At 39.5% G+C, this 23,140-nt stretch overlaps 1 protein-coding gene and 1 long non-coding RNA gene across 2 annotated transcripts in view; both read right to left on the reverse strand.

Moving 5' to 3' along the window:
- The window catches only part of LOC128853454 (uncharacterized), a 45,365-nt gene extending 32,158 nt beyond the window's left edge, over positions 1-13,207 (reverse strand). Inside the window, exon 1 of the long non-coding RNA XR_008451990.1 lies at positions 13,121-13,207. This is a non-coding gene — a long non-coding RNA (uncharacterized LOC128853454). The remainder of the gene's footprint in view (positions 1-13,120) is intronic.
- On the reverse strand, positions 720-7,467 carry LOC104056821 (leukotriene B4 receptor 1). Its single transcript, XM_054078363.1, has one exon. The coding sequence runs from the start codon at positions 7,314-7,316 to the stop codon at positions 6,306-6,308; it is 1,011 nt and encodes a 336-aa protein (XP_053934338.1). The 5' UTR covers positions 7,317-7,467; the 3' UTR covers positions 720-6,305.
- Positions 13,208-23,140: the final 9,933 nt, after the last annotated feature.

Raw genomic sequence — 23,140 nt, forward strand, 5'->3', positions numbered from 1 at the left:
AAGGACTTATACAGTGTTAATGTTACAATAATTGTTGAAGTTATGTATTACAGCTAAAGATGTGATATGCAACTTGTTTGTAGATTTTCTGCATCGCCACATCTTACTGTATCATGAGGTGTTAATGACCAGAAGCGATCTTCACAGACCTATTTGCCTATTGTAACTTTTATGGTGACACTACCAGGTTAATGAAGGGCCATAAAGAGTGCTTGAAATTCATAATTCTCTGAAAATTAAATATTTAGACCATTTTTTAATGTAATTTGCTACATCATTAACTGGTTGGCTATACAAACCCAAAAAGTTATTTTGTTTTTCCTTTGAGATCACTAAGAGCAGTTCAAACTAACAACCTGTGATCAAAGACCATCTGGGGACACACTTCACTTTATGGACATCCACAACAATATGATAATGTATCCAGATGTCTCAGCACAGTTAGTACTGTTTTCTAGTTAACAGCCAACAGAAATAGTGATGCACTTAATTATACACCCTATTAGTACTTACGCAATTGCAGCCAAAACTGGAGTGTAACCTTTGCAACCAAGGTGCAGTTCAGGGAGCCAATTTCTATTAAATTCAGAATAAGTTGATTTTGCAATTGTAGATGTATAATCTCCCCATCTGAAGAGCTGTGACTCTTTAACCCGTACTGGAAGACTTCATAGCATTCTTTCCATCGATTCCACCACTTAAATCACTGACTTCACACATTTCATAAAAATAATTTTCTTTTAATCTGAACCTTTTTTCAACTTACACGATTGTAGTTTAAAACACTGCATCCTTATTGTAGTATGACTTTTAAAATAATTAATTTAAGGAGAAAGAAGACATGAAGAAATCAACCAGCACATGATACTCTTATCTCTGTACCTATCAGTGTGAGAATTTCCTTAGCACTGCAAACAGAGTTGTAAAGTTTCTGAAATCCTAGTGGCCATCATCCCAGCCCTGGTTACACCCAGCTCTGAGCTCTAACAGGAGCAGTGAGGACAGGGTTATGCCTCCCTAAAGTGTGGGTTGATTCTTTAACCTATTAACAACCAGTGGAAATCTAGCTGAGGAGTTTTGTAATAACAAACTGTTTTAGTCATAACTGACCTGACAAGAGATCATTTACAAAAACCTGAAACTGCTTTGCAACAGAAGAGTCCTCACTTCCTTCTCTGCTCTCTTTGTTTGCTCTCTTCTCGGCTCTTTCATAGCTGAACTTCTCAATTTCATTCTAAGGCTGTGTTCTTCTTAATAATCTTAGCTGACTTATTTCTCACTTGCTTTTCCACACCAATCAAACACAAAACTTATCTTACTCATCCATTTTCCCTATAAATGCAGAAAAGGGAATAATACAAGAGTTGTAGGACATAAAACCAGAGGAAAAAACCCACCTTTGCTAATATTCACTAATTCTGAATCTTCTAAAATGTTTATCATGGATCAGACTCTTGCTTGAATGTGAAAGATTTTGCATGCCTATGCAGTCTCCATGCTTTCTGTTAGCTTCCAGGGTTTTTTATTCCTTTCACTGAAGTCTTGCAAGCAAATATTTTTAGCCCTGTTAATAGTAATCCTAAGAGTTTCAGAGCTGCAGTCTTAACTGTCTTCAAAATGTTTCTTAACTTTTTTTTTTTTTTTACTTTTTCATAGACAATTATCTGCTGGCTTCATTGAAGAAAAAAATAATAAATTTTCTTTAGTAGAATGCAGTTCCCCTGGTTTTGTCTGCAAATAAGGACTTCTGATTTCCCTTTTGTTCCCTCTTAAATGACAATTTGCCTCTAAATATCCACAAAGCTCCACTGTTTCAATCCAGACCTCCATAATAACTATTTTACCAAGATGCCTATAGAAACTTTTGAAACAGGCAACAAAAGCTGTAAGATTGATACTTCTTCTTTGTGTTCTCTTTTATCCTTCTTGTATATTGACTCTGCATGAACTAAAAATACTTCAGACTCTTCTTCAACCCTGTTAATGCAGAATGAATTCACTTTATGCAGCATGATCCTACTACAGCGTGATAAATTCCTGATGTGTACCCATGGAATGGTCACAGCAAGTTTCAGGCTGGGTAAGACTTTAATGTTAGAAGATTATTAATTTTTACAAACCGGAGAAATTCAAACCATCTGGTCACCTCTCAGAACTCAGTGTTCTATATAGTGTTGCTCTGATTACTGGTAATGTTCCCTTTACTTCAGTGTAACCTAAGGTGGTTTGACTCAGGTGACTGAAGCAGCTCTCTCTTATTTCAGCCTCCTTCCTTGCTGTGTCATGAGAAAAAGCCAGGCTCTGAAACCACAGGCAGACTTCATAAACAAGGACGGAAGAGACGGGAAGTAAGAAAAATAAGAGGAACTCAAATGAGACACTCTTGTTTTTCTCCTGAGGGTCCAAGTGTCTCACAAGTAAAACCGCTCTCACATCCCGATGACTGCTTTGAACTAGCCTCAACAATCACGGAAAGTCTTTGCTTTCTACCAGCCTTCCAGTATTATCTGTAAGATGGACATGGAATGTAGTCAACAAGAAGCATGAAGTATCACTATCATAAGATGCAGCATTTTGGACCACATCTATGCTAGGTCTTAGGTTTGGCTGGGATTCAGTACTTTAGGAGACAAGAATATCCACTATCCACTGGCCGAACGGAGAATCCCTGCACTGCACAGGAATCCCTGTAGTCTTGTAATTGAACACGTTAGCATAGATGAAGTGGTAAATCTTGCTACATTGATAGGCCTCATGTGTACCTGTTCACTGACTCTTATGGACCCAGTTACATCATGGCTGTGTTGCCAAAAATCCTGAATCAGAGGTTTTATCTCTGCATACCAATGTTTGTAAGAATTAACTCTGTTCGCTCTATGGAAAAGTGAAGTTAGCTAAAGTTGCTCATTTAGCATCTTTTACCACTCCTCAAAGAGCCTTCATAAGAAACACGGTTCTTAAAGATGACTGACTACTGGAGGCAGCTGCCCGAGGCCATCAATACGAACACAAGAGGATGGTTTGAGCTCCTTGATAGACCGCGTGTTTTCTATGTACTTCAACACTGCAGTTGTGAGAAAAGAGCAGTGGAGAGAATGTTGAGAATGAATATTGAGGTAGCAAATTCATGCTATCTACTGACAAAGCAGAGAAGTAGAATATAGGCATTGTACTGCTTTTTGCTCTGTTGACCATAAGAAACATTCTCACAGTTCAGTTAAATTAGTTTAGGTCTCTTTATTATTCTGAATCCTCAAAGTAATAGCTTTCAACTTGAAACTGCGTTACCTAAAAACTTCATTGTTCCTTTGAATGTATTTACTGATCCGTGGATGTCACTAAGTTCCCCTTTTAAGATTCCTGGATGGTGGGCAGGACGCAGCCCGAGCAGCAAAGTTTACTTGTCTGAGAGTGACTGGATAAAATGAAAAGAAAAAATGTCTGACTCACAATTGATTTAAAACAAACAAACAAACAAAACCCAAATATCACTGCACCAGGCTGTATCGCACAGACTATGTATCTGTCCACTGATTCCTTTACAGTTTGCTCTGGGCTGGGCATTGCTGGGCATAAAGCATTTCTGGCTAGAAAGCTGCCTGGAGGAGAAGGACCTGGGGGTGTTGGTTGACACCTGACTGAACATGAGCCATCAGTGTGCCCAGGTGGCCAAGAAGGCCAATGGCATCTTGGCTCGTATCAAAAACGGTGTGACCAGCAGGTCCAGGGAGGTTTTTCTCCCTCTGTACTCGGCACTGGTGAGACTGCACCTCAAATCCTGTGTTCTGGGCCCCTCACCACAAGAAGGATGTTGAGGCTCTGGAGTGTGTCCAGAGAAGAGCAACAAAGCTGGTGAGGGGGCTGGAGAACAAGTCTTACGAGGAGCAGCTGAGAGAGCTGGGGTTGTTTAGCCTGGAGAAGAGGAGGCTGAGGGGAGACCTTATTACTCTCTACAACTGCCTGAAAGGAGGTTGTGGAGAGGAGGGAGCTGGGCTCTTCTCCCAAGTGATGGAGACAGGACAAGGGGGAATGGCCTGAAGCTCCACCAGGGGAGGTTCAGGCTGGACATCAGGAAAAAAATTTTAATGGAAAGGGTCACTGGGCACTGGAACAGGCTGCCCAGGGAGGTGGTTCCTGGAACACTTCCCTGGAAGTGTTTAAAGGACAGGTGGACAAGGTGCTAAGGGGCATGGTTTAGGGATTGTTAGGAATGTTTGGACTTGATGATCCAGTAGGTCCTTTCCAACGTAGTGATTCTATGATTCCATGAACACACAGTCAGTGCTCCCAAAAGGCTTGTTGAATAGCAGATGGCACAAAAAAAGACTGCTTCATTCATGAGATGCATGATAAACACACAGAGATGGTTAGGGGTTTAACCCAAATCCTAATGAGAAGATCGATTATAGTTAGGTATAGGGTGCAGACCAATAGAAAGGAAAATTCTGGTTTGGTAGCTTGCTTGTCTGAGTCTTCTCCCAACCTGTGAGTTGTGAAATGCTTGGCTCCTTGTGGCCTAGGACTGTAGTGCAACTGTAGCACTCGTGTGCTTATTATCTCATCGTTTCTGGGCTTCTGAATAGTGAGTGACTCCTGTGTGAAGAACATATTGGGAAATAAGGCCTCATATTTTTATGCAGCAGAGAAATAAAGTTACTGCTTTTATTGTGAGATAATCTCAGAGTGCTATATTGAATATACTAACAGCAACTGAGGAAAAGAGTGGTAGGTGGATGGGGTAAACTCTAAGGATATTTCATCTGCCACTTACTCTTGGCTAAAAACAAGGTCTGGCTGAAGTTTTATCTACTGTAAAATTGACTTTATAAACACACAGGAATAACAAACACACATGCAAAGTTTAGAGAAATACTCTTCCATTAATAGATAAGGCTTTGATTTCCCCATGTTTACTTCAGTTTACAAGCTACATTCGTACAACTCCAATGCTCCTGGTTGTTACATAATCCGATATTGAAAACTAAGTTCTTGTTAGTATTTGTAATGAGGGGTAACACGGCTGTTTATCAGCTGTCCAGAACAATGTACAGGAAATCAACAATATGTTTCTTAGTAATCAGTAGATACCTCGATCTTATTACAAATCATTGACTTAAAAATAAGCATGAGTAAGTATAAAAAATGTTAGGTGCAATTGAAATTCAAAAAACTTCAAAAGCAAACAATTGATTCCTTGTAATTTTCCACAGTGAGTTTGCACACATTCACAAAACTAAACTAAGGTCCTTGCAAGTGCTAAACTTATTGGTTTCTTATGGCAAAGCCCACCTTATTGTATAAAAGAAGAAAAAATTATGCTTTTATTTGCAAGGTGGAGTTCTTATTTATCAGAGGCTTCACACTACTACATAATTTTCTTACACATAAAAAAACAGTAGAAGGATCTCTCCTTCCCTCCCACCACAGCCTGATCCAGTTCCTCCATAATTTAATGGACATCTTGGAAGCTTAACTGAATCAAACTTTTTCAGTATCCTGAATCAAACTTTTTGAGTATATATATAACATTGTATGTATATTTAATATATTGACAGTTTGTGACTGAACTATGTGATGTATTTGACATCAAACATAGCATGAAGTCCATAACCACGTTTGCCATACAACACAGAATTCCCGTACCTCCTCTTTTTTTTCCAGAGAGGCATTTCACACTTCACATTTTACTTGTTAAAACCTATTAATGCGAGATAATGCAGTAAATGAGCTTGACTGTGTAAACAACACTTATTACTTTAAAACCTAAATAAAGCAATGAATAAATGCAGCTTTGTATTTTTCCACCTACCCAAAAGACTTTTATGCTTCATTAAAATACTTTCAAACCATTCTTACCACATCAAGAATTTAATTAAGTATGGTCTCTTAAAACTCTAGATTGTATAAGGATTTGTGAGCATCCAACAAGTTTTTTTCTGAAGGAAAACATAGTTATAAACTTCCAAAGTTTCTGTTTCCCATGTATGTACACAGACTCTCTAGAAATCACAAATAATTGTAATGGAAAGTAAAAACACTGTATTCCCTACCCTTTGAGCTTCTAGCCACCTTGCTGAGGTTCTCAGCATCACTAGAATCATGCTAATTTCATGGTGTGGTTGTAATGTAGGAACTGAACTAGGCTGTCAATGCCAATCCTTTTATAACACACAAAATAAACCTTAATGGCTTTTACCTGTCTCTGGCTTTACCTGGACTGCTTAGTAAATGAAACTGAGAGCGTGAGGAGAAAGGACTGAAGGAATGGCACGGAATCACATTGTTTGCTAAGTCCATGTTCCTTGTTAGAGATTTTCTGTTCTTACTAATGTATCTTCTGGTTTTGTTAAAACCAAACTTCTTTTCTTGTCTTCCTCTGTTACAGTCTGACTCATCTGCTCAAACAGCTTTGATATCTTGGCAAAATTCAGGTGATTCTGAAATCTTCGTGCAGCAAAAGCATAAAGTAGAGGGTTAACACAGCTACTGATGAATACAAGTGCTCCAGAGATGTACACTCCCCTGCCTACAATTTCATCCAGCGCCAAAGACATTTCCTCGTTAGAGTATTCTATCTGTATTGAAATAATATCCAGGATGTTAAAGAGATGATGAGGGAACCAGCATAAAATGAATGCCACCACAATGCTGGTAATGAGCCGTTCCGATCGCCGCTTAGATTTATAAGTCATTCTGCTTATTCTTCTTGCAACACACAGGTAACAAGTGCAAATAATTAGAAAAGGGATTACAAAACCTGCAAGAGTCTCCAGCAAGAGATACGACACTTTCTGTCTATCAGAAGAGTAGTTGCGACATGTGCATAGTAGTCTGCCATTCATTTCTTCTGTCTCTTGAAATGGAACGACAGAAATGCCAAAAGAAATAGACAGGAACCAAATGAAGAACATGACCAACACAATTTTTTCTTTGGTTTTGCATCTTTGAATTGTGAAAGGGTAAAATACAGCCATTAACCGCTCCAAGCTCAATGCTGTTATTAGAAATATGCTAGCATACATGCTGCAATAAATAACGAAAACCAAAATTTTGCAGAAGGTGACTCCAAAAACCCATGAGTCAGCAAAGGAGTAAATCCAGATTGGTAAAGTAATCAGTATGAGGACATCCGCAACGGCCAGGTTCAAGATCAGCAGGACTGAAGGAGACACTTGCTTCATTTTTGTGCAAACAGTCCAGATGACAATGCAATTTCCAGGGGTCCCAATAATAAATGCCAAGCTCAGTATTGCGCAGACTACCATCCTCACAATATTCCATGACGAGTGGATTCCACTTTCTTCAGCTTGACTCATTCTGAAAATTCTTCAGTTCTTCTTGGTTGCCAGTGTCCTCAGTGCTGAAGGTGTTAGTGAACTATTCGAGAGCAAGTTCTCTAAGTGACATTCTGTAGATGAAAGCGGCGTATGAGCTCACATCCTAATGCTCACTCTTAGAAATGTCTGACCACATGTGGCAGTTCCCGTTCTTTAGAAAGACAGTGTGCATTTCTGCATACAAAGCAAAAATAAAAATACAGTGCAGCACCTGACTTTGCTTTTATTTATACATCCATTGCGCTTCAGCAGATTTTAAAGCATGTCGGTGGTCTTTCAAAAGTGCCCCTATTCAAAGAAGCTTGCTACTTTGTTGAAGTTACTGATCTAAACAACAGCTCAAGCTCTTTATGCTATTCTCCTCTGGTTTGTATAAATAACTTAACATTTTATTTTATATATATGTAAAAAAAAAAGTGCCGAAAAAAGAGGGGTGGCAGATAAACCCACAAACATGCATTCTATGTTTGACATGAAATTCCCTTCCAAAGCATGAAAATTGTGCTTACTGCCTTCATGTCATCTTTTTTGATTCAGTAGAAAACAGTCAATTATGGTTTAGAAACAAGCTGGCACAAAGGAAATTAACAGTTGTCTCATAGTGAGACTGTACTGGTACAATAAAGTGGATGGGAGTAGTATTTCTAATGCTCTGGGAAACTGCAGTCAAATATAGCCAAACAATAACCATTGGGATAGTTGGGAGGCAGGGTTATATGAGGAAATGCTCCGTGTCAGAGGGAAAATACATTATCACATTGTCCTCCTGCTGTGCCAGCAATGGGTTGTAACTTTATCTCCTATGAAACTTGGTAGTCAGTGCAGTCATCAAACCCTGTTTGAAGCCTAAGTCCTTCAGTGTCTGGCCAAAGAAATTGAAAGTATATCGTTAACTTGATTTCAAAACATCTTCTTTTGATTTAATTTCTAAAAAGTACACGGGGAACTAAAGCAGCAGCACCAACAGAAATGTTCAAGAGTCACAGAAGTGAAACTGAAAAGGTATTTTCCATAAAAAAGGAGCATAGAAAAAAGGATTTATGCATAACTTCTAAATTTAAGAGTGTGACACATTATTTCCCTAAGTGTCAAGGTAGAATTTTACAAACCTGGCAAATGTGGTGCATAATCTTATGTTGAAAAGTATCTTCCACTTCCACAAAAGGATTGCAACACCACCACCCCCAAATCAGCTTAGCTGTTTCTGATCTCCTAAGAGCATAATGAGATCAAACCCAAATCCAGAACAACTCCACCAAAATCAAGTATTATATATTCAAAATGCTATTTGTGTAATAAAGATTTAAATTTGGATTTAATCTGATACATGATTCAGTTTCCTTTTATTTTTAATTGCATTTAATACAGATCGGGTAGGGGGAAAACCCAAACCAGTTGTTTTTTTTAAAAGGGAATTACTGAAAACCACTTGTGAAAAATAAACTAATGAAAGGAAGTGCTGGGCAATGTCTCTTCTTCTAGAGAAACCACCTTTATACACATCATTATTTCTCCAAAAGTAACTTTGGAGGGGCTCTTTATCAATTTATTGCCAGTGGCACATCTAGATTGAACTAAGTTGCGGATTTTTATTGGGGGAAAAACATAAATTTGACAAGGGGTGCCCACAGTACCTCTTGTCACTGATGCTACACAGACAGGCAGGTTCTTCTGGGTAAGTCTGAATCTAGATCATGATTATTGTATCAAACAGTCATTAAGAATTTGACCAGACCTGCAGAGGGCCCGGGTGGCTAAAAGCGCAGGTAACTAAGACTCTGGATAGCAGGAAGGCTGTACTGATTGCTAGGAATTCTGCTTAACTGAAAGCTATGACAGTTGCTAAGAATCCTGTGTAACAATAAACTATGCTAACAGCTAGAAAATGTAGGTAACAAGAAGCTATGCTGATAATTAAAAATTTTATTTCATAATAAAACTCTAATTGTAACTACAGTCCTGAGGCCAGTCCTCATTCTACCAAGGATCTCTAAAGAACCTGCACATTCCTGTAGCATGGGGTGACACCTCTGTAAGATTTTCCACTTTAAAACTTTATTTTTGGTGTCAAAGAGCAGTCGTCTGTATGGCTATTGGTATCAGGGTCAGTATAATTCTAATCCAGCAGTGTACAGACTTTGTTGAACTTCTGAAGCACCTGTTCTTACATTTTTCAGAGAAACGTTTCTCCACTCCAGTCCAAGTTTGCTTGCCAGATGGTCTCTGCCTCTGGCTCTACCTTTAATTTAAACGAAAAACCAAATGAATCTCAGAATTGCTGCAACAGCCTGGGATTTCTGTTCCAAAGAAGATCCCAGGCAGGTGTTGAAATGCTAAGACGTTAAGTAAGGCTCTGAAGACAGGCTATTAGACTTAATATCACAGATATCAGAGTTAACATCAACACTAGGAAAACCTCAGAGTGGCTGTAAGCTGTCTTTAACATCCTCTAAAAGTGTCTGATGTTCTTTGTCAAATTGACACTGATAGTACACAAACTCTAAGGGAAATTTAACAGATGTTTCCATTAACAATGAAAGCAGTGTAGTATGTTCAACAACACACTAAACAACTCAGTGTCTTATTCCTTCGACAGACCAAATGTGGGTGGGGCTTTTAATGTATGAGAATCATACCTCATTAAGGTTGGAAAAGACCTTTCAGCTCATCCAGTCCAACCATCAGCCCAACACCACTATGCCTGCTAAACCATGTCCTGAAGTGCCACATCTACAAGATTTTTTAACTGCTCCAGGGATGAAGACTCCACCACTGCCCTGGACAGTCTGTTCCAGTGTTTTACCAATCTTCCAGTAAAGAATATTTTCCTAACATCCAGTCTAAACCTCCCCCGGTAGAACTTGCAGTCATTTCCTCTCATCCTATTACTTGGTTTTGGGAGAAGAGACCAGCACCCACCTCGCTAGAGCCTCCTTTCAGAGAGCTGTAGAGAGTGATGAGGTCTCCCCTCAACCTCCTCTTCACTAGACTATAGCATGCAGTTGCATTCTGGTCTCACAAACTCTGGTGTAATTCTATTAACAGCAGTGAAATTAGAATTAAAATAAGGAAAATCCGAATCTGTGTGCATGGATAATACAGGTAGTGCAACAACTCAGTCATTAACATGGGAAACTCTCTGCTAGGTCTGTTACCTTTAGACCAGCAAAAAGCTTCTGAAAACTTTCCAAAGCCAAGAGGTCTGTGCTACTGCTAAGAAACATTTTTAATAGAATTTGCTTTGGCTTAAATATTAGGAGGGTGTTTCACTCATCCTTCAAATGACATATTTTTCTTTATACACATGCATGACCCTTCTTACAGAAATGGTCTGTAATTCACGCTACCTCTGAGCATTTTCAGATAGCTGTGTGTGGGCCACTAAATGTAAAGTATAATAGATATTTGCAGGTTTTGAATAGTTATTCTGAGAAGCAGAATTTCACTTTGATGCTGAGTCTTGGGCTAACAGCCTCTGCTCAAAGCGCACCCACCCCTCTATGCAGCGATAGGCCTGTATTTGCAAGATTGGTACAGCTGTCTCACAACAAACTCAGTTCAATGGTGCTGTTAAAGTGGCACACACTGCATTGATCAGAGAATTATCAGCTAGTTCATAGCTGATCTAAAAGTAGCTTTCCTTATTACAGGAGGGTCTCCTATGTAATTGGGGTTTCATGGTGATGTACAGCAGTTAATAATGCCTCAGCTCTGCGATTACTGCAAAGGAAAGTGCAGTGCACAAAAAGTCACCGTCAGATGTTTCTAAGCTCTTGCAAACACTGTTTGTGACAGCAGCCCATAAGGTAGCAGGTACAAATGAGAACACTCTCAGTGCTTCTTTATCACCAGAGAAAACGACTTAATAAAAAGCTACCCTGGGACCAGTTTCAGAGCATGATGAAGAATGCATATCTTGCACTATAAATAGAAAGTCTGAAAAAAGCTGTGCTATGTGCACGGTTGTCAATCGTTAATATTACAAAATGAGATCCCTTACCCAGCTCAGCAGCAAATCACAGCAGTTTTACACGAATGGCCAGAAAAGAGATTTCCCATCTGTTATGTTCAGGGAAAACTGCTCCAGAACTTATAGGAGGAGGAGAGGTTACAAGGCATCTGTTGCACGTGCATCACTACGTGCTTACATATTGGCACCATTTTTACCCTAACAGAATGACCACAGACAAGCAGAACGTGTTTCCAGCAGTTGTGAAACTACTCAGGTATACGGTGAAACATTTTCCTTGTACAGACATGCCAGGTTCATGAGAGTAGAGGTGGTAATTAAGATAGTGGAGAGTTGTAGTTATAATTGCAACTACAAGAAGGAATATAAACAACAATTAAATAGCAATTAGGAAAAATTTAAATATATATTTTCTCAACATTATTCCAAATATTTATATTTTTAATTTCCTGTTGTTCACAGTACAAGCTTTTAAACAGTACATGTATAGATTTGTTACAATTTCAGGTGAGACTTTGGCCTCTTCTAAATCGGCTATCACTACGTTTCTATTTGTATGTACACAAACTGTTGCTAGTCAAAATCCTTATCTACACAAATATATCTAGTGCCACAATTGCTACTAGGTAAATCAAATACATTGTTTACATACTCTTCCTTTTGAGTAATAAATGAGTGCTGACAAATACTGCTTGGGTGATTTGCTGCCAAACATTACCTGATTTTTCTTTATTATTTAGCTAAATCTATTGCCATTCCTACCTTGTTTGCTGGGATTTCATGTTAACTATTACATTACTACAGGACAAACATTGTTATTCAGTATTACATCATTTCAGTACGCGAAAGAAAATCTTTAGCAGTGTGGCTTCTAGTGAAGGATCCACAATTAAAAAAAACCCAAAGCCATACTTTGCTGTGCATGTGCTGCAGCAACAGTTGATAGCTGTTGTTCTGCATGTAAACCAGGCACACACTACTTCCTATAGTGTACATTTAAGGAGAAGGACCTGTCCTTGTCATTATGGATTTTCAACACAGGGCGGCACTGGGTAACCATTTCTTGTTGTGGCTGACTGGAGACCATGGAGGTGTAGCCTTCCTCTGCTCATGGTGCACAGTGTTCAAGGCTATAACCTGTAGAAATAATTCTGCATAAGAAGGTTTGATGATTGTGACTTAAATTTCAGTGTTGTTTCTAACTTACTGAATACTTTATAGATAAAAATCACAATGTCTTTACTCTCTTGCAGATCATGTATTTTCTAAATCATCCTATTTCTAGCTCGCTCAGTTCTGTTCTGATATATGGCCATTTCCAAAGTTACATTCTGCTGTAACTAATACAGTAAGGGCAGCTCCCTCTGAAACAAAAATAACTTGGAATCTAATTAATTTTCTATGCCTCTGAACTAAGTTTGTCAAGTTTGGCAATGACATTAAACAATTGTCCCTCCAGTGTAAGCTCCCTTAGTGTGTTCTTGTAGTCTCTTTGAAAACCAGATCAAATTGTGATCTCTCCTGTTGTGAAACAACCCTGCTCAGCAGATCTGAGCAGCTTCCAAGTCTTATCTAATTCCTTTAAAACACAAGCAATAGAGCCTCCAGGTTGGGTCCCAGTGTGACATGAAGTCTTGGTTTTGTGGCCTTATGTCAGGAGACTGGTTAACTGTGCTGAAAATAGAAAGGCTGTAGTAATTTTATGAGGAATACAAGGATTTTCTCCTGCTCTGTAGCAGTCACCATAGGTGTGCAGGCTAAAGAAATCTGCAGAGGAATGCTTATGCCCCCAGTCACTTAGTAATTAGCATACCTGGTATGTTGTTCTGCACAGCCAGAGAGACTAGCAGGCTGTAACATGCTGCTCTTCAGAATGATGTTGTTCAAGCATTCTTAATCTGAAATAAGAAGGAGTCAGGATTGATTCTGAGACGCCACACACCAACAGCTGTTTACTAAATACACACATAATATATGGCAGGGAAAAAGTGTGAGATTCGCTGCTTTCCAGCACAGGTCATTTCCTGTCATTTGGTAATGTGATTGATTGCATCTGTAGAATTTTTCTTCTCTATTAAATGAAGCAAGTGTTTTCACTGGCAGAAAGTGCTAGCACCATTTTCTCAGTTAAAAGATCGAATTATTTATGGATTTGAATAGAATGTAAGGCTAACAGAATGTAAGGCTAAAGTCATCCAATCTCATATTACTCTTGTGCCTGACTCTTGAGCCTAATAACATGACCACTCTTATTACTTATGTTCCAGTCTTGAGTCAGACCAAAAAGTTCTTTTAGCCCAGGATCTTGTTTATGATGGTAGCCAAAAGCCGGTGCTTAGGGAAGAATATAAGAACAAGCCACACGTGACTATGATTGCACCACACATTGACTAGGATTTAGCCAACTGCAAGTGAGGAGCTTACTGAGCCAGGTGTGGTTTTCCATGTGTTTAATTAAGCTTTGTGCACATTTACTCTGTAGACTTCCTAAACCTGTCCTTGAACTCATGTAAACTTTTAGCACTGTAGCTGTGATGCTGTATGAAGAGCCATCTCCTTTTGTTTGCTTGCTGGTCTCCCCTGAGCTTCAGCTGGCTCTCCACAGTCCTTATGTTGGGAGAAACAGTGAATAGTGGATCTCTGTACACCCTTTCCATAGTCCTTATTCAATTAAACCCTACATCTGTCAGATATTCTTTATTTCCAGAGTGGAGAGATCTTGCATACACAACCAACCCCTATATAGAAACCATTCCACACTTTTCAGCATTCCTGGTTCCTTTTCTCTTCATTCGGGTCTTTTATATACTGTTTGTGACAGAGGAACAGACTAGTTCTGAAGTTCAAGAGTTCAATTAAACCACAGTGTGCTGAGGGAGAATGAAAGAAACTAAGTTACATGGAAGTCTAAGATCCCATCTGTTTATTTTTTAACCTTGCTGCAATGTAAAAAGGAAGATAGCTTGGCTGTCTATGCTCAAACTACTGTCAAAAATGCCTTTACTTTTTTGAGAACTGGGAATTAATTTAATCTGCATTCAAGCCACAAAAATAATAAGTATTTTTTCCCCTCAATGCCAGTTTGTTCTTTGGCATCTAAGAGACTTTGTTCCAAAGGTCACTGTGTCATCCTTCCTTCATTGACTCCCAATGCTCCACAGTCATAGAAAACCTCATGTGATGCAATTACCTTGTAATCCTTAAACCACAGGTTGTCATCTCTGGTAGAGCTTTGTATCTGTTTGCTATGTGTCCTATTCTATGCTCAAACTATTAGAAGTCAAGTGTCGTTTCAAGGTGTCATTATTTAGTATTGTATGAAAGCCGATTTCAATTGTGTATGTTATTTTTTCTTGGTAGCTCTGTGCTTTGTTATGCCTGTCTGCGTGGGAAGCATTGAGTACTCGATGGTATTGAATGGTGTCTCTCTAGTATTTGTTCTTTCCCTACACAGCAAATGTGTGACTACTTTTTTTCATGATAGCCATTTTCCCGTCTCTGCAGTTGCTGTGTATTAACCAAGCCATGTGGTTTTTACAGAACTACACAAACCACTGCGGTAGCTCTGCTGCCTCAGTTGCCCTCCGTGTTAGCCGGATGCTTTTCATGTCGGCATAGCAAAATGTCTGGGATGTGCAATATATCCCGATACAAAGTGCTAGGTTTAGCACATTTTGGGGTCTGCGGCTGAGTGAAAAGCAGATCAGGTAGAAGGGGAAAAATATGGCAAGGGCTTTTGCTAGAAACTGCTGCTGAGTATCAGTCAAACGAATTATTGAGGGGGGTGTCGCTCTCCCAACAAATCACAGATCCAGTCACAAACTTTATCCAAGTTCTAGTTCTCTGCTTCAGGTTTTAAACAATATTAGGCTGAATTTATAGTTTAGGAGGTCTGCAAGGTTATCGTTTATCATCACAGAATACTGTCTCCTATATAAGGTTACACAGCTATCTAGAAAACAGCTCTAAAGAATACCCCCCCCCATTTAAACAGACATTTACACAGAACTTAAACTCTGAAAATTGTTATCCTTTCTATGTTATCTGAGAACAGCCACGTCTGTAAGCAGACTAGAAAAAAAAATGAGCACTGGCTAGCAGCTGGCCAAAATGAGGACATGTCCAACAAAACAGAGAAAGATAGACGCTTTGAGAGAACTGCTTTCTGCAGCTAATCAAAGCATCTTTGAAGTCCACAAACACCAAAAAACTCTTTTCACAAGTTATGTCAGAATGAAGTCCAAGTAGAAGAGTTTAAATTGCCTCATAATGGTATATCCTTTAACAGGAAATCATGAGGCCAATTTATCTGTCTTGTGAAAGCCAATATGCCTCTTGCTTTCAGCAGAAAATTTGTTTTTAAGTCACACGATAGCAGTACCCATTTTCTGCTACTTCTTTAGTTTGTAATCTGAGCAGCATCCCTTGCCACAGCTAAGTGCTGCTAGCCAAATTACCATCATCATTTGATGAAGAAGCCCTTAAGTGTGTTATTCTAGTAGCATATTGGCAATATAGTATTGTAGCAACATTTAACATATCTCAAGCATATTAATTAAAATAAAAGAAGCTGTTCCACTAAATCCATTTTCTCAAAGCACTACGTCCAGACAGTCTTTGGCAAGCTTCCCCTCTCTAACATGTCCACAGATGTCTCTTTTTAGAGACCATTTTGCAGCTTAAAACATGACTGGTTAGTTCACTGCCCCTGTTTGAAATGTTTTTCCCTCAATGTTAACTCCAGAAATGGAATTCCAAAGTGGTGGAATCTTATTAGAATTGTCACTTCATATTCACCGTGTACTATTTGCCCAACAGAACTACCAGAATAACTGTCCTGATCTCAGTTTGATCACAGCCACAATTTGAATAAAAGGATTATGATGATGATCTTCAAAAGGCACTTCCTCCGACCTTATTTTTCCTATAATTATGTTTTTGCACTGACATGTTTGACACATCCTGGCACAATGGTGCACATGATGCTGCTGATTACACCATTTTCCCATGATTAACCACTCCCTGAGCCTCTGTCCCTCAGCGTAGAAGAGAACTGTGTCCTTTCAGGAATCATTAAACAATACTTTCTAACTTAACACACCCAGGGATGGGACAGTGTCTGGGCACAATTTGGATCCATTTGTAGGCTGTTTCTCTTTTTTTTTTGAAAGTGATATCAGCAGATCAGGCATTTATTTTTACGTGCACTGACAGTCAAAATTCAGATATGAACTATTTTGTTCATCATCTTGTTAATATTGTTTGGGTTTTAATTTTAATTAAGAAACTTCTGTAAAATTTGACTTCCTTGTATTTGGTTCTTAACTGTAATCAGTTATCCTATTCATAACTAGGTTTTAATGTGATCATCTGCATTCAAAGGACAGAAAATAAGTGGGAGGTCTACGTACATTACATCTCCACATCTAAGAAGACAGTTTGCTTTATAGATGTATCTTTTATTGAGATTGCATACACTTTTCAGATCCAAAGAGCCATAATTATATAATGAAGAGAAAAAATACCTTCACATATCCCTTAAACTCAGTTAAACTCTGAACAGTTCACTTTTCAATGCACCCACTGACGTGGAACTCTCAGATCATTCCTTGTAGGCTGAAATGAAGTCTCTCAACAAATATGATCAGTCAGATGTTTTTCCATCCTTCAGTGTCTGAACAATTTAGCACTGAAAATAAGTGAAAGAAACCTTAACCGGATGAGATACAGACCAACATTCCCCTCAATACATTGCTAACTGACTGCCGTTGGTTTCAGTTCTTCTGGATACACCTGTGTTTCCAGAAACGGATTCACTTCTGTCAGAAAGCAGCTGGATCTAGCAGCAGTGTTGTGTCTTTTCAGAAGTAACTTCGAGTGATCAGATTTCCTAAGTCCTGCATTTCTCAGCAACTTCCCTGACGCCCTGCCCTACTGGGACACAAAACAAGGTGCGACACTGGATAAAATTGGTTATTAAAGAGAGAAATAGTGGTCTCCTTGCCTTCTCATTATATGTGGGCTAGAACCGCTGCTGACTCACGCCACGTGACAAACAAGACGTCTTTGGCTTTCTTTGACAAATAGGTCACGGTGCCCTAGCCACTCTTGCAGCCTCGTGAGTCGTGTTGCACACTGAATTCTGCTTTCTCTTGACCCGAGAAGTACCTTGCCTGCAGATCAAAATCCCTTCATTAGTTTTCTGCCTCTGAGGGCACAAACAGTTTCTCTGCACAGCAAAAAATGTCAGGTTCTACCACTCACGCAACGTGCTGGGAAGTTGTTGTAATTTATGGGAACTTGTGCAAGACAAACTGTCCCTGAGGGTTCAACCTACTCAGTTTTCATCACAACATAGACTGTTTTCCACTCTTTTCCTCATATAATCATCCTACACAAATTTGTATCTCCCCTTTCCATCTTCCTGAGCTGCCTTTCATTGTTTCTATTTAATTACACATTTTACCTAACTTCAGTTTCAAAATTCTTCAGTGGTGCAACCCAGAACATTAACTCTGAGTAAACTTAGAATAAAACGCCCAGTACGTTACATCCCAGCATTCCTGCTGAGAATTTCTCACTCCCAGAGTCCTACAAAATTCTCATTGACTGACTGCAATTCGGCTTGTTAATCGTTAGATCCTCACAATTTACTGTGAAGCTCTGTTATGCAGGTGGTTTAAAGGATGAATGGATATGCTTTAGCAAAATGTGAGCCAAAAAAGTATCACGATCTCTGTTATACAGATTAAAGGATTGAAGATCGCAAAACCGACAGGGACGGGATCTATTAATTGTGGCTATCCCACCTTGGTGAATGGGTGTTCTTGGCTGATATTAATGTAAGCCTGCATGTCTGTATTCCCACTAACTGCCCTCTTCCCTTCTTTCTGGCCCTGTTCCACGCTGTAACCAAATTCAGACTGAAAGGCACTGAGGAACCTATTTCAAGCCTTGTTTGCTGTCCTAACACTAGTAAGCAGCAGCATAGGGAACAATGTGGAGGTGAACGTAAAGCGCTGAAGAAGCAGGGAGAAGGGAAAGGAAAGTGTCTTTGCAGCCCTGGTTTCAACGCATGTCAGACTGTGTTCTGCAACCATGCTACTGTGCTTATATGCAAGTACAGCTTGAGACTAACAAGAGTTGTTTAACAAACACTCAAAAGCCTGCTCACCTGTCCAACAGTGGATTTAAAACAATACATCTTTGCTAAAGGTAGAAATCAATGCCCTCTTCAGGCAGTCCAGAAGTGGAACTCTCCTCTGGCTAATGTAACAAAACCGGGCCACAAATTAAACTGAATATCTGGCATATTTATGGAACCTTCTACATTTGAAGTATTGCTATGAAGAAGTATTATTACATCACCCAGCATTGCTATTTTAAACAACAAAAAAAAAAACCCCTCCTTCAAATGCACACTCAGCTCTTAAGATAAAAACATGTTTATTACTGTCCACCCTGTTGTCCATGTTCAAGTCAGCTGCCACATATAAGTGTTATTAGAGGTCAGTCACAACTGTACCTAAACCAAAATAACATTGTACAGGTGTGACTGACTTCAGCTGAGCCTTGAATCCTTCTTGAGAATCAAGAGATTACACTTGTTTTTTGCCTCCTGAACTGAGTTATAAAAATCCAAACAATTACCATTATCTGTATATGGTAAAGAAAGATTGTATCGGTGTTGTGTGATTTTATTTTAGTGCTGCTTTTTAAAAGTAAGGTCATGTTTAAACAGGATTCCTGCTGATACAGTAGAAAGGTAATTCTGTTGTTCTTTAAAAACATTTGTATTCTCTAATGATGCTTAAAACCAATCAAGAGTGCTGTTCTGAATATAAACTTTACAGAATCTGATGACTTCTAGCAAACTAACAAAAATTGTATCACTCCAGGCTTCCTAAGTTCTTTACACCTCTCTATAGGCCATTTTTTATCAACGCAGTGGCTTACGTAGGTTTTCAGGTGGGCCTGACTTCTCTCCAGTTGATTCCTTCTTCAACATGGGCACTAGTTCAGAATTGTGCATAAGAGCATAACTCATTTAAAGCTGAATACTTGGGCTGGTCTGTGATGTTTGCGGGTTGGAAGGAAAGAAATGTCACAGATCTGTATTATAGTATTTTCCAAAGACAAACAGAATTTTGGGGAATTCAAGAAGACATGTCACACTGATGTCTACAGGAAAAAAAGAAATGAGCAGCAGATGCTCTCTTTATACTCAGTCACAAGGAAGAGAATGAAAGCAAATCATTGCAAATTGACCTAAATATTATTTTCTGTATCCACAATAATAATTTAATTAGATCTTTTACCTTCTTTCTTGTCTAAGATGCTTCTGCAAGCATTCAGAACTCAGTATTCTCATTCTCATTAAGGTTGGGTTCTAGATTTCAACAGTAATTTGTATGGGTGCAAGTTCAAATGCAAAATCAGGATGGGCAGTAAAATCTTGTAAGGTGGTAATTTAAGATAGCACATTTCTGAAAAAGATGACCGATGATTACTGTGTTAACATATTCTGAACTCGGTAAATTCCTGAATGAAACGCATTAACAATGGAGAATGTGCTGAGATGTGCTTCTATCTACAGTGTAGCTCTACGCCAACATCGGCTGTCTTCACACCCAGTGTGTCCAGCTGAGAAAAATCGTGTTTGGGGTTGTTTGAGCCAATACAAACATTACTGAAATGGCAAGGATCAGAAGCAAACAGAGAATTCTGTTCAACCAAATAGAAGATGTTTAAGCAAATATTAGATTTATGGAAAGGATTGTTTCTTTTAAGTAACCAATGTACAAACTCATATCCAATTCATGGGTTTTGTCAAGTCGCCAGTGCAAGCCCTCAAAGAGCCTAAACCAAAAATAATGCCACTGATATTTTAGTTCCTGGTATTTAATAAATTTAATAAAATTTATTTCTGGTGGGTTTTTCTGAAAGGAGTAAATAATATTTTCTTAGAAGACTATGCACATTTCTACAGTGGTAAGAAACTGGCCTCTGGAGCGTGGATAACGTTTTCACCTTAGATAAGTGAAAAAGGTGCAGTACTGCTTTTAGCAGGAGTTTCAACAACTTCCTTTTTCATTTCTAGCCAGTCTTGAATCCAAAGGAAGCAGTACAGCGCATGTGCTTTCTATAATAATAAGCTTGCTGGCATTTTACTGGTGGTTCAGGCTTGTAGTTGGTCTGTTTTTTCTTGAATTGCCTTTGGAGACAACCAGTAGAATTCTGTGTTGCCACAAATGGTCATGTTCCCGGATTCCTGTTAATCTACAAATGCTCTGCTGTCAAGTCACTCTTTGTGGAGAAGGAGCTGGATTTGCCTTCTAACAAAACAGTGTTTAGAAATAGTTGCACTGTCTCGATTAATAGCAGGGTGTCATCAACTGTAAAGCAATGCTAAAAGACTCTTCAGAGTGCCATGGTTCCTCATGTTTGTTGGCGCAAGTGACAACAAGACCAGGGACTATTGTGGAAACAGAAATTTGCTGTGCATAATTAAACAACCTTACAGAGGCAAAGAGCTTAATTTACTTCATTTTCACATGTGAATGGTCCTGATCCTGCCAAAAGGAGACAACAAAAGAAGCAACTAACATACACTACTTGATTCATCAGCTGAAAGGGTGTTACCTAAAGAGCCTGGGCTTGCAGAGCAGGAAGAATAATGATCACTTACTTAGCAGGCTTTCCCTGGAGAAGAGTAGGATGGACAGGTTTTTAATGAATAGTGAAGGTATTTCATCTATCAGAACTGCACACACATTTGTAGAAGAACTCTTAAGTTTGGTTTGAATTGAGTATGGGAATGCCTGTTTGATATTCATGATAAGAATCAATACGGCAAGAATTAAAAAAATCTTAGACTCACTTGGTTGGAAAAGGCCTTTGAGATCATCGAGTCCAACCGTACCTGTCTACTACTAAACTATATCCTTAAGCACCTCATCTACCCCTCTTTTAAATACCTCCATGGATGGGGACTTGAGCACCTACCTTGGCAGCCTCTTCCAGTGCCCAATAACTCTTTCAGTGAAGAAATTTTTCCTGATATCTAACCTGAACCTCCCCTGGCACAACTTGAGGCCATTTCCTCTCATCCTACCACCCATGACTTGGGAAAAGAAACCAGCACTCACTTCACTACAACCTCCACTCGGGTAGCTGTGGACGGTGATAAGGTCTCCTCTCAGTCTCCTTTTCTCTAAGCCAAACAACCCCAGTTCCCCCAGCTGCTCCTCATGACACAAGTAAGAGCAATCAAACTGGTAAATGCTGACAAATGCAGTGTTTATATAGAGATGAAAAGGCCCGTGGTCTGAGAGAGAGACAAAAAAGATCACATCATAATAGCTCACTCCTAAAATGCACAGAAAATGTGTACAGAAATTGCTTCTCTCCCACCCGAGGCACTCCAAGAGATGTAGCAAGGACTTAACACCTGGCATTCCTCATGTCAGCACAAGTAATCCTGGCCTAATTAATCAGACATGTACATCTGGGGGCTCTGGAGTCCAGAGGTACCAGAGAATGACAGAGTAACTGACATCAGTTTTCCTTAAATACTGTTTTAGCCTTCCATAAGGTCTTTCACTGCATTTTGTAACATTTAATTCCTACACTGGGATCAATGTTGCAATCAGCTTTACAGTCATACTTGCACACCCTGTAGTTTGTTTTAGTAGGAGGTCATTTCAAGTCAACACCTGCGTGGTGACTAAGCGCCTGTCTTTGGGACAGGCCCTTGGGTTTGCTGGGTGTTGGCACCTTTCCACCCATTGTAAACGTGCAGCGTGGCACCTGCCTTAAAAAGGCAAGCCTAGATTTACACTTAGCTTTAGCTGACTTGAGGGATTTGTTGCCTTTTCTCTCTCTGCCTTACTTCAGAAGGAGGAAGATGTGTCCTCCTCCTCCTCCAACGTCAGTGCCAGGCCACCCCCATAATTTCTCCAAACTCCTGTCAATACGCTGTGTATTTATTTTACCCAATTATGCCTTCATGCACAGATCTTTTTGACCTGTCGTTCTGCAAGAATGACAAATGTTGTTGGATACTGAATTCATTGAGGCAAGAACAGCTTCAATTTATACCTTGCAGTGCGTATAGCTGGTAGGAGTTACCAAGCCAATGAGCAGCCCTCTATTTAACTTGCCTCTCACTCTCATGTCTTAATTTGTGATACCGTTCGACTGTATTAACTGTTCAAGGCAGGAATATTTCTGAAAATCGAGAGACACGCTGAGGGACGCAGGAAGCCGTGTGGCAGACATGGCAGTGCCCCTGTGGAAAAGTAATCCTAACAGAAATACTTTTACCCTGAGTATGAACTAACAGTACCTTGTTCACAAAGCGTGTGTTGCAGCAGGAGTAGATGCAAGAGTGAAACAAGGAGACCTCATCTTGCCCCTGAGTAAGATTGGGACTGATCATGAGATGTGAATACACTGGTTCCAAGTACCATTTTCTTCTCTGTTAACTTTCTGGCTCTGTGGATACTCTTCTTCCTCCCACTCCAGAGGGGAGGAGGGGAACCAGATGTGTGCTTCAAACTGAGCACGTAACTCCCGCCAGCTGGCACTGCCTTGCAGAGGCTTTGAACCTCTTTGGTTTTCAGTTACTGTAATTACCAGTCCCTCTGCTCTTACGACCTGTATAAAGGTCTAATGATTTTTTAGGCATTGTCCAATGCCTGTCCACAGCGATCATAGAATCGTGGAACCATCAGGCTAAAGAAGATCTTTGAGATTCTCAAGTCCAACCATACCAGTCCATTACTAAGCAACTTTCCAGTACCTGAAGGGGCCTACAAGAAAGCTGGAGAGG

The sequence above is a fragment of the Cuculus canorus genome, chromosome 13 (genome assembly GCF_017976375.1).
Source record: "Cuculus canorus isolate bCucCan1 chromosome 13, bCucCan1.pri, whole genome shotgun sequence".
Classification (NCBI taxonomy): domain Eukaryota; kingdom Metazoa; phylum Chordata; class Aves; order Cuculiformes; family Cuculidae; genus Cuculus; species Cuculus canorus.

Excerpts from the sequence above, each read along its gene's own strand:
- LOC104056821 (XM_054078363.1), bottom strand. The coding sequence starts at position 7,316 with ATGAGTCAAGCTGAAGAAAGTGGAATCCACTCGTCATGGAATATTGTG.